The sequence below is a fragment of the Sphaerodactylus townsendi genome, linkage group LG01 (assembly GCF_021028975.2).
Source record: "Sphaerodactylus townsendi isolate TG3544 linkage group LG01, MPM_Stown_v2.3, whole genome shotgun sequence".
NCBI classification, from domain to species: domain Eukaryota; kingdom Metazoa; phylum Chordata; class Lepidosauria; order Squamata; family Sphaerodactylidae; genus Sphaerodactylus; species Sphaerodactylus townsendi.
Window position 1 is genome coordinate 104,307,924 of NC_059425.1, and position 12,347 is coordinate 104,320,270.

The 12,347-nt window shown below is 39.0% G+C and overlaps 1 protein-coding gene across 2 annotated transcripts in view; it reads right to left on the reverse strand.

Annotated features, from left to right (window-relative positions):
* ADGRG6 (adhesion G protein-coupled receptor G6) overlaps positions 1-12,347 on the reverse strand; it is a 131,265-nt gene that overhangs the window by 36,082 nt on the left and 82,836 nt on the right. For both annotated transcript variants that reach the window (XM_048489559.1, XM_048489551.1), the window contains 5 exons: positions 8,064-8,206; positions 2,700-2,814; positions 1,968-2,029; positions 1,095-1,302; positions 128-293 (listed from right to left, as the gene is read on the reverse strand). In XM_048489559.1, the coding sequence (XP_048345516.1) occupies positions 128-293; positions 1,095-1,302; positions 1,968-2,029; positions 2,700-2,814; positions 8,064-8,206 (694 nt within the window). The remainder of the gene's footprint in view (positions 1-127; positions 294-1,094; positions 1,303-1,967; positions 2,030-2,699; positions 2,815-8,063; positions 8,207-12,347) is intronic.

A 12,347-nucleotide genomic window follows, 5' to 3' on the forward strand; every position in this document is an offset into this window, starting at 1 on the left:
TATAATGTATGTGCCTTGTAGCTTTCTCTCCAGCATAAACCATTCAGCCATTGGGAAGTTAGCCAATGTAAATCCTGTGAACATATGACTATATTTCAGAATTCATAAGCAGTTGTGTGTTCTGTACCTGAAAATCTGAAGCATTATTCTGAGAACCAACACTGAAGGTGGATCCACTGAATGAAGATGAATTTAAAGATGAAACACCAAGTGCCAAATTCCGTGTTGAGATGCTCATGGAGGGGCCTGAAAACTGAATCTTTAAAGCTAAGGCATCAATGGTCTTTATAGCTCTAAGATCAAGCAGAAGATGATAAATTTTTAAAAGTTTTTTTTAATTAAAGCAGTAGTAATAAAAGTACCCCAACAGCCTCAAAAAACACTCTTGTCTTTGTATTATAAGCAAACATGAAGTATGATAAAAATTACTTGCTAACTTATTTTCCTAGATGCTAAAATACTGCAAGGTAGTTCCTTATGAACTACTTCTTCACCATTTATGTAATCTTGTTTAATGACATTTCAGTATGATTCGAGCCCAATAGCTCATGAGAACAACAAGATTTTCAGGGTACGACCTTGCATGAATCAAAGCCCCCGTTGCTACATATCTAATGAAGGGGACTTGGACTCTCAAAAGTTTATCTGCTGAAAATCTTGTTGGCTTCTAAGCTGCCACTAGACTTAAATTTTACTGTTCTACTGCAAACCGACACATTTACCCCCCCGAAACTAAGACATTTCAGTTAATACTGGGCTCTGTGTGATGATGCTCTGAGAACATGGAAGCATAATCACACCCTGCTTCTATTTCTTCTAACTACTTTTCTTACCTCAGAATGAAGAATATGCTGTCAAATCTGTGATTTCCCATTTAAGATACTTGAAATGGATTTTTATTTATTTATCTTACACGGGGTAAGTTATTACTACAATACACAGAAATCATTGTGCGCTACCAGACATATCTCCAAAGAACAGATTGTCTGTAGACAAGTGCAGTCTTCAATGGATTTAGAAGTGTGTCACACATCTTAGAACTGCGCTGTAAACATTCTCAGATTTTACTGTCTTGTCTTTCTAGAAACACTTACTCAGAAGATGCTGCTGCCAAAACATTGTCAGAACTGGTCAGAATATTGGAAAAGATTGTAACCACAGTAGAACCCAAAGACTCATCAATTTCCTCATTATTCACAATTTTTTTAAGCTTCTGGACAACATCATTAACTTTGTCTGAAGTCAACTGCTGCCCTTCTCCAGTGAGATTCAACAGTTGATTGGCTATATCAGCTGCATTTTCTGAAGGGAAACAGAATAAAACAAAACCTTTAGTGGCCTAGCATGACCCAAAGAAATGGTCAATTTCAACTAAGTTTAAAATGCAAATAGTTGTGCTACAGATTAAATGAAAATTTGTTGTACGGAAAAAGGATATGGATTTGGTATTGATCCTGGTCTAGTTTGTAAATCTGCAACCAACTGAATGTACTTGACCAGCTGAAATTAGAACAACTTTAGCTTATATAACTAATTAGCAATATTAATTTATTAATTGCTTATTCACAACAGTTATACTCTACCTTTCTATCCATAATGACATACAAAATGTAAAATAAAACAAAAAGCCTTACTGAAAACTAAAAAGAAGAATTCAACATTAGGCAAGTAATGCCGCTAACAGTGCAGTGCCAGTGTGATGAAGTGGTCAGAATGTCAGACTAATATCTGGAAGACCCAGGTTTGAATACCCACTTTACCATGGAATGTTGCTCTCTCAGTTTAACCTACTCCATAGAGTTGTTGTGATGATAAAACAGAGGAGAACTATGCAAGTTAATTAATTAATTATCCTATACTTTTCCAAAGGAAGAACCAAAGGAAGTATGAGACACCAGCAATAGATGTGTGCCCTAACATTTAAACCAACAAAATCTTTATCATGCAGCATATTTTAAAACACTTGCCTGTGCAGTTTCTAAGGTCAGGAGGGCCCCAGAAAGATGTATAATTTTGTTGATCTAGAAAACTATAAAGAACAAACAGGTTTTTTTAAAAAAATTACTACATTTTTAGAAAGCAATTTTTGTATTAATTATACACTCCACCTAAATAAAATGCATATTCTCTGCAATTAAACATGTAATTGGAATGCCTTCTCAACTCTTATAACACTTCCTTAGTGCCACTGCATCATGCCCATTCCTTCACACGTTACATTATGTAACTGGAGACAGCAAGCAGTAAGGTATTTTCTGCTATTTGCAAAGCTCAGGAAGCTGAATGTAAATTCTACTGAAGTCTAATCAATAGGACTTAGTCCCATTAACTGTTCTTAGAAGTGCACTGAATGACTATTTGTATTTCAAAAGAGAGCAAACTATATTTTATGGGCAAGATTTATTAGGCCTTTTCCTCTTGTTTTCTTAATGGTAAAAAGCAGCTGGGCGCCCCTAAAACTGGATCACGCTTGGGATGCTGGGGTGGGGAGCTACCTCATGATAATTCCATGAAATTGTCTCCTCTATCGTAATCTATTAGCCATGGTAAGACATTATCTATCCCCACCACAGATAGTAGGCAGTATAAAGCAAAGGGGACCCTCCCAGTACCACAGCCCTAGCTCAGTTCCCCTACAACTTCTTTTCAGCATTTACATTAGCTTCAATTTAACCATCTTATGATATTTGAAATCCTACCATGTTCTGGATGCAATTTGGGTGGAGCTGCCATAACATAATATAAAGTTGGTCACTGTCGGTCGGGTTTCTGGCCAGAAGTAATTTTCAGGGGCTTTCCCTGCCGCGCATTTTTCTGCAAAATTAAACATAATCCAAATGAATAAGAAAAGATAATTGTTGCTTAAATCAGCCTCATTTGAAACACACATTCTCTTTTTATTAAACCATTTTACCTGCACAAGGCTACTAATATCAGTAAAGGTGAATTGATACCTGAATGGACCGGTATCACTGGAGTATGTTAGATCCATATTTTTAACATTAGGGGAAAAAACCCATATAATGTATTTAATTGTTTTGGTTATAGTCTGCCTTTCTCAGAGATACTTAGGGTAGATTACAAAATATAGAAAATAATTAAATTACATAGAAGACATACAATAAAGAATGCTGCAAGATTATGGCATTAGAAAACAATGCAAAAATGGTCGAAAGCTCGGGTGAAATAAATAATTATCCACTAGAGCTCGCACAAATTATTGTTTCTATTAATTTTATTTATGTAAATCATTTATATCATGCCTTTTCTCCTTAGATTCAAGATAACAATGTTGCAACAAGTTACAAATCAAGAACGCAAATATATAAATTAAGACAAAAATGCAAAGTAAAAACAAAATTAAAAAATACCAATTAAAATTAAAAGATTTAAAATATGTGCACAAATTGAGACAATTGCTCATATTAAAGATAATCATTCAATTTAAAAGCACAGTCAAAACTGACTAAGCAGTTTGCATTCCATCAAATATATTGAATACAACATACATTAATTTATAAATGAAGGTTAATGCTGTGGAACTTAGACTATGATAAAATTAACCCTGAAATGGAAGAGAAAACCTCTCTTAGTCAATGTCAAAAAAATAGGTGGGAAGGCATAGAAATATTCAGGTGGCAAAATTGGCTTCCTAACAGGAACAGTTATAACCAGGTGAGTTCTTACCTACAGAAGAGGACGTTTCAACTGGGATCTTATTAGGTTTTGGGAAAGGGCCTGGAAAAAGAAATTTACTAAATTCCCCTATGTTGCTTCAATTTTAAGTACCTGATAAAAAAATAAACATGGTATTGGCTCTGGATATCTTATTGTTCTTATCAATTCTATCTAATTATTGATTTAACTTAGAGCCAGTTGAAATTGCCAGTTCTAGACTGGAAAGATTTTGATTTGCACATGTTCAAATACTTTGCAGAACATGAAACAGGGTTATCTTATACCCAAGTGGTGGATAGAGTGGGTTGTATTCCAATAACTTCAATGTAGAAATTAGGCTTTTTGTTATCAAAGAACATAAGGGTTTTCATATATCTCTTTATTTGAAAATACAATGAGATCTGACATCTGGTTTAAAGAGTAGAACTACATTTAAGTTTGGATGAAATTCTTTGTACTCTTGTTAGGAAACTAAAAAACCTCTTTAGTTGCCCTGTGAAATGGTAGAACTAGAAAAATTAACATACCATTTTTGTCATCTGCCTTGAGAGAATTTTTATAAAACTAATCATCACTGACACTACATAGACTTTGTCTAATTTACTCACGTACAAGATAATTACTGGTGATCTGCAAAGGAGAATGCTGATTTTAAAACACTTTTTGACTCTGTTCAACAGAAGTATTTGGGAAGGAAATTCTGGTTGGAATTAAGGAACAGGATATATGGTGACTGTTAATTCAAAGTTGATTTCACTTAGCTATTTTAACCACATGAAGGATGTTGACCACGAATTAAGTTTGAACTGGTGCTAAAATGAAGATTGCAACCTAATTGAAATCTGCTGGCCCATCTTTACAGAATATATGGTATTGAAGAATATGGTCAACTGCTTTCCTGTCTAAGTTGAAATACTTCAGGAGAACTGAAAACAAGTTACTGGTAGACAAATCTGCTAATCTTATTGGAATAATAAGACAATAGGTTGGATCTAAGACCAATTTCCACCTAAGGAAATACAATTTTGCTGATTTCCTGCTGTGATTGCAGACTCCCAGCAATTCACCACTCCTGCTGTTCTTGGCAGTTCTCTAGGGCCCCTGACTGCCATGAAGTATTTCAGGGAAGTCAGTGAACTGCAGTGTAAAGGGGAGGCAGGAAAGTTCCATTCTGCTAACAGGAACCTTCCATTAGCAAATCTATTTTCTTTATTTATTACAAAGTATGTTATAGATATTGTGGAAGTTATGTTAACTATTTATAAAATTCATAGAAATGTTTTTCCTTTCTAACTCTTGTATTTATTTTCTTTAAATTGCTTTGTTTCCAATAAAAATGAACAGAACAAACCCAATTTATTTATAATTTAACAAATGCCATGCATATGAACATTTTAATCAAATTCTACGCATTAAGTTATTTTCTGCATTTCTTCTCTATCTAGTTCATTATCATCTTCCTGTATTTGCAGATTTCAACATATGTCAACTTGTATAGGACCAATAATGCAAAATCTTTACCCTTCAATTAGAGCTAACAACTACATGTTTGAGACCTAAACAATCAGCCCCCCCCCCCCCCACAAATGACTTATGGCAATCCCATAGAGTTTTCAAAGCAAAAGTCTTAGAAGGTAGGGGATGGAGAGGGGGTGAGTCACTGTCCCATTCTCCATTTTTACTCTTGTTGCCATATCTCTTTTTTCTTTATATATATATATATATATATATATATATATATATATATATATATATATATATATATATATATATATATATATATATATATATATATATATATATATATATATATAGTATCATTTGAGTTTTACAGTTTATAATAATTCCTTCTTCATACATTTTCAAACAATACATTTTCCCGCTTTTCTCCCTCCCCGTTTCATCTTCTTCATAGTTTTGTCACACAAACAGCAGTAAGTTCATTCTCTGTAGCCTCTTCTCCCATATTTCTTCATTGACTCGAGCTTCTTTCATCCAGTCCACGTATATTATCCATATCTTCAAAATTTCATTCTGTTTATCTTGCCAGGTCTTATTTTTGGTTAATATATCGAAAATATCCAGTGTCACTTGTTCCCAGATATATTCTAGCCATTTCTGAAATGTCCTTTTTTTCTTTTCTTTCCAGCCCAAGGCTATTGTTGCATGGGCTGCTTTAATCATTATTTTATACATATAACTATATTTTATCCACCCTTCTGTCCTCCATTACCCCCATAAACATTAAGTCATTATTTAAATCAATATTAATCTTTACCAGTTTCTCGATACATAACAATACAGTTGTCCAAAAATTTTTCACTTCTGCACATTCTATCCACATATGGCTATAATATGCCTCTTGGTCTCCACAGTGCCAGCATTTGGAACTAAGTCCTTTTATCATATATGCTAGTTGTTTTGGTGTTCTGTACCATTTTAATATCTCTTTTCCTTCCCACTCCATATATTTCTCGATCTTTATATTTTTCCAACTGTCTATTAATTTTTCATCTTGTTGCCATATCAAGCAGGGGCAGGCCATAGGGAAGGGCGGTTGCTTATCTTAACAGGAAACCTGGCCACCCTAGTGTATACCTGTATGTATATTAACTTGGCTGCACTGGGTAAAGGGTTGACTGATTCACTGATTATGTTATCTCTTTCTGTCTCTCTCAGTGTGGAAGAAAGACATGGACATCACATAGCTGAGTAAATACCGTCTAGCAATGTGACCTTTGTTATGAACAAGATCTAATATGATGTGTTCTAGAACTATAACAATTAATTCTCTTGACTAGTTGCTCTTTCTGCATTTATTTTGTAAGATCAACAGGGCTATCAAAACTTTTTAAAGCAAAACCTAATTGCTTTAGACAAAACTTTTTCATTGGTGGAAACTTTCTGTGGAATTCCCTTGCTCCTGAGGTGTGCCTGGATGCTACCCTACTGTCTTAGGTGTCAGGGGTTGATCTTTTAAAACCATTGTGAGGCCCTTTCCGCACGGGCGGAATATGGCGGCCTGGGGACGGCAAAAACGCCGTCCCCAGGCTGCCATTCGCACAGGGGGTGCAGCTGCTTCGCAGCCGCGCCGCCCAATTGGCGCCAAGCCGGCGTTTTCAAACCACGCTTCCCCAGCGTGGTTTTTTGGAAATGCTGGCTGAAAGCCGCTGCCGTTTGCTTCCAGGCGCTTCCCCCCCCCACTCCCTCCCTTCACTTACCTGCTCTCCGGCCCTCTGGTGCGTCACCGGGGCCTGGGGACACGCCCCCCTGCTCTGCGACGCGGAAGCAGGCGCGCAGGGCAGGGGAGGCATGTCCCCAGGCCCTGGCAACACGCCGGAGAGCAGGTAAGTCGACTGGGCGCCGCCGCCCAGCGACGCCGTCTTCCCAGTTCTTTCTGGGACCGTCCATGTGGACGGTCCCGGCGTCGTCGGGTAGGCGTTAGCAACGCCGACCCAAGCCCTTCCGCCTCCGTGCGGAAAGGGCCTGAGAGTCTGCATCCAGCCAGGTTGAGATTTGTTTTATGTATCAATTCAGAGACTGCAGTTGGTGCAGACTGCTGCAAGTTAGTAATTATCAGCAGCACACACATTACACCCATTCTACAGTCACTGTTGGCTGTTTATCAGTTACTGAACTCCGTTCAAGCTGTTGGTTACAATATATAAAAGGTTAGTAATCCTTGGAACCTAATATCTGCAACACTTTCTCCACCTGTGTCCCCCCTTGACAATTTTGCCCATGTGACAAGGGCCATCTTCAGGTGCCACCTTTAAATGGACAAGATCAACTGCACGGCCATTCTCTGTTGTGATACCCACCCAGTGGAGGTCTGAGGAGGTCAGTAAGGTTACTCCTGGCATTTCACAAATTAGGTCAAACAGAATTCTTCAGGACATCATTTTTATAAAATAGGGTGTCTACTTACATAATACCACGTTCTGTATTATTTAACACATTGTGTTATACATGACATGCTTAATACTTACTCTTTAAGGCAACAGCTCCATTTCAAATTTCTTCCACCCTAGTTCCATTAAATTGCTTAATTTATCCTATTGATTGCTTTCATTTGCACAGTGTTACCTGCCTTGAGTTTCAATGAGAAAGGCAGACTATAAATGACAAATAAAAATATACTCTGGCTGGATTTTACCATTTGGTGTGTAGTAGCTTAATAATTGTTAATGACTTTATGCTTTACCCTGTAAACCACCACAAGCATTTTCTCTGGAGAGGTAGCATAATAAATACAAGCTTGTAGCAGCAGCAGAATCTGAAACAGAATTCTGAAAAAACTTTTTTTAACTGTGAAGAGAAATATGTTCAATTTTTTAAATCTGAAAAACAAAATACAGATGTCAAGGGGAAGCCTTTATACTTACCAATGGGATCAACATGTACTCCATGAAGTCTCAAGCCATTCCCCATTGTATCATTACTGCTTATAAGCTTATTCCGAATTGTTCCCTCTTCTAAACTGATATTATTTGTAGAATTGTAAACCAAAAGAGCCCGGACTTCAAGACTGCAGAGAAATATACCCAGTTACTCAATCAGATTGTGAACTAACAGAATGACATCTTGAATAAGGTTTATGAGGAAAAGCTTAATCACATTATCTCTTCTATATAATTCTCTAAAGGAAGAAAACACTTTCTTCATGGACTTTCCAACAATTAAATAAATGAAATTCTTAGTTATCAATGTATACTCTTTATTTTATTTATTTATTTATTTATTATATTTGTATACCGCCCTCCCCGAAGGCTCAGGGCGGTTTCCAACAACATAAAAATTTAAAACATCATAAATATAAGTTAATTAAAATACATAAAATATTAAACTAGAGATGGCTTCAACTATTCTATTCTATTCCCCCTTTTATGAACCCACGGGAGGCCAGATGTTTACTTATTATTGTGGTTGATATCATCCCGGCTGGCCAAACGCCTGGCGGAACAGGTCCGTTTTACAGGCCCTGCGGAAACTTTGTAAATCCCGCAGGGCCCTGATCTCACCTGGAAGCCTGTTCCACCAGGTAGGGGCCAGAGCCGTAAAAGCCCTGGCCCTTGTAGAGGCCAGCCGGATCGCCTTGGGGCCAGGGATCACCAGTAGGTCCGCCTCCGATGAACGGAGGGGCCTAGAAGGGCAATATAGGGAGAGACGGTCCCTTAGATATGCAGGGCCAAGGCCGCGAATGGCTTTAAAGGTCAAAACCAAAACTTTAAACATGACCCGGTACTCGATCGGCAGCCAGTGCAGTTGGTATAGGACCGGAGTAATCCGGTCCCTTGCTGTTACTCCGGAAAGGAGTCTGGCGGCCGCATTCTGTACGAGTTTCAGTTTCCGGATCATGGCCAAAGGTAAGCCCGCGTAGAGCGAGTTACAGTAGTCTAATCTAGAGGTGACCGTGGCATGGATCACAGTGGCCAGATCAGAACGGCGGAGATACGGGGCCAGTTGCCGTGCCTGCCGCAGATGGTAAAAAGCTGCCTGGGCTGTCTGGGTGATCTGGGCCACCAATGATAGAGATGGATCCAGAGTCACCCCCAGGCTCTTGGCGGACGAAGTTAATTTTAATGTCTTGCCAAGAAGGGTAGGCAGGCCAAAGGCCACCGGACACTCCCCCCGACCCAGCCACAGGACCTCCGTCTTAGTGGGATTCAACTTCAGCCGACTTGCACTCAACCAACCAGCCACAGCATCAAGACAACGCTGGAGAGCATCAGGGGCCGAGGTCGGGCTGCCCTCCATTGTGAACAAGAGCTGGGTGTCATCAGCGTATTGGTGACACCGCAGCCCAAAACTCGAACTAGAGCTTCGCCAGGGTGCATGTAGATATTAAAAGCATCGGGAGAGTATCGCCTCCTTGCGGCAGCCCACACATAATGGTGGGACGCTGGGATATCTCGCCGCCCGATGCCACCTGCTGTCCCTGATCTCTGAGGAGCGAGAGCAGCCAATTTAAGGCTGAATCTCGAACCCCGATACCAGCGAGGCGGTGGACCAAAAGGTCGTGGTCTACCATATCGAACGCTGCGGTGAGATCTAACAACACCAACAACGCCGAACCGCCTCTGTCCAAGTGTAGTCGGAGGTCGTCCACAACAGTGACCAGCACCGTCTCGGTCCCATGACCAGTGCGGAAGCCAGACTGGAAGGGATCCAGTACGTTTGTGTCATCCAGGAATCGCTGGAGCTGAGCCGCCACCGCTCGCTCAATTACTTTGCCCAAGAATGGCAAATTAGAAACTGGGCGGTAATTGGCCGGATCTCCAGGATCTAAGTGCGGTCTTTTTAGGAGCGGGCGGACCACTGCCTCTTTAATAATCATGAAAGTCTCTTGACAAAAACTTGATACAGAAGAAAATGAAATACCTGAAAGTAACATTGGGCTTGTAGTAGGCGGGGAAGAGTGAATGGCAGAAGTCAGACATGCAGAAGCTGAGAGATCTTTATCCTCCCAGTTTGCTCAGACAAACATGAAGCCTTCCCCCAGTGGAAGGAGACTTCCTGGCAGTTCTCCTACAACCAGTCAAGGGCTTAACAGATGAACAAAATAGTATGATGCACCCCTGTGTCTTCTGATTTTTAACTTTCACTGCAGCTTGAATTGATAAAAGATTCTTGATACTGTTGCTAAAAATGATTGCTAAAAGTCTAGGATTCAAGAGAATATCAGGGCATGAGGAGGCATCATTGCTTTCACAACTATTCGTCTAACAGAAGGAGGAAATATTATTGATCCTGCTGCCCTTTTCATGGGATAGCTTATTGACAGCCTCTGGTTAATATGTGAACTAAATGTGAACAGATTTTTTTTAAAAAAAATCCCCACCAGTGCACAAAATACCTGAATGATTTTATCTTTAATCTTTGGTCTTTAGTAGTAATAGTAATACATATATATTTTTCAGGAGAAAATTACAGTGTCTTGTGTGTGCAATTTTGAGCATGAAAACAACTGCAAGTATAAGAGCTAAGTTTCTTTTCTTGCTCAAGGTTGTAGCCTTCCAAAACTGATTGGTAGTTTTTAAAGTTATTTGGAAGTTATGGACAACTAATCTGGCGAGTTATTTTAGATCATTTGAAGAAGATTGAAATCATTATGATAGAACGACTGGCACAAGACTATGCCTTCCAACCTTTTGGAATGGGAGTTGGTCCACTAGCATATTTTGAATACTATTAAATCAGAGAAACAATGTTTGGGGCAGAACTCATTTGTTTAGAAAATTTATACTTCTAATTTAAGTACAACAATAGGGATGGACTAGGCACTTGCTTAAACTGGCCAGGCATTCTATGTTAGCTGCCTAGGAGAAGCGTGTAGCTTTGAAATGTTGCATGGTTCTACATATTCAGTAGAACATACCAAAAAGATATTCCGGTTTGTTCAATAAACCAAAAGAAACAAAAACACAGGGGGTTATGATGGAATGTACCAACTATAAAAATGAGGTAACTTTTTCATATATATCAAACCCAACTTCATTTGTTTCCAAAAAATATACTAAAACTGTCAAGAAATTGATTCCTATACTTGCTAAATTCTGTTATAAAATATATTTTATCAAGTGCTAGTGTGTGGAAATTTTACGTAATACAATTGTATAAAACTAAGACCTCACAAATGTACTGATTATAAGCAGAAATATATGTGTGTTAAACATACGCTGAACAAATATTCCTGTTTTGTTTTTGATACAACCATATACAATGCTAAAGTATTATAAAAAGCTGTTTGGGGGCACCTGTACCACAGATAATGCAGATTACTTTAGATCACTGGTTCTTAACCTTTACAGCCTAATTCATTGAGGGGGGGGGTTGAGTGGGCTTTGTGGAACTGGGTGTCTAGCCACCCTGCCAGCGTTAAGTGCCACTAATGCCAGTGGGGAGGGCAAACTGGGAGGTGGGCAAGTGCAATGAACGTTGACGGCACCCAACCTGGAAGACAGCTCAGCCCAAAGAGCTGGGTTGGTGTCCAGGAGGACACCGGGGACATTTCAGAGGTGTTCCTGGGGATGGAGCTGACTTTAGATATGTAGAATCTGCAACTTTATTCTCAGAGCAAGATGAACAGCATAAAATACCCCCATGCATTGTCAAAAGCCATTACAAGTGGAGACAAAAAGCTACCTAACTTTCCAGACACCCCATGGTATGCCGCTCATTTGCCCTCAAATATTCTGAATGCTCCCTTCAAGATTTGTAGATCACCTATTAAAATCACTGTTAGTTCTGGACTACTGTTCCAAGAATGATGCTGTTCTGAAACAGTTTTCACCTGCAGTACTTGTCATACTCTTTAACTGATATAAGTAGTCATTTAAAAAATGAACAAAAACTAGTCTAATCAGATGTTGTATCATGATTTCCCCTCATTAGAGGACTAGAAACTGAATTAGAGGACTAGGAAATGTTCTGGTTCTTCAAAACCCTGCCTGCCACACAGGTGATCATGGTAGTACAGCCTAGCAGTACCCATCACTATACCACTCATGGCTGTCCCCTGAGAATGTGGGGGAAGGAGGCATGTACTACTTAATTATAGGCAATATTGAGTTTTAAAAGCTAGTTGTGAAGCAGTTACAAAGCCTACTGACATTTTCTTTCACAAATTCTTAAGTAACAGAATAACACCTTTCTAAGCCCCCTGACTT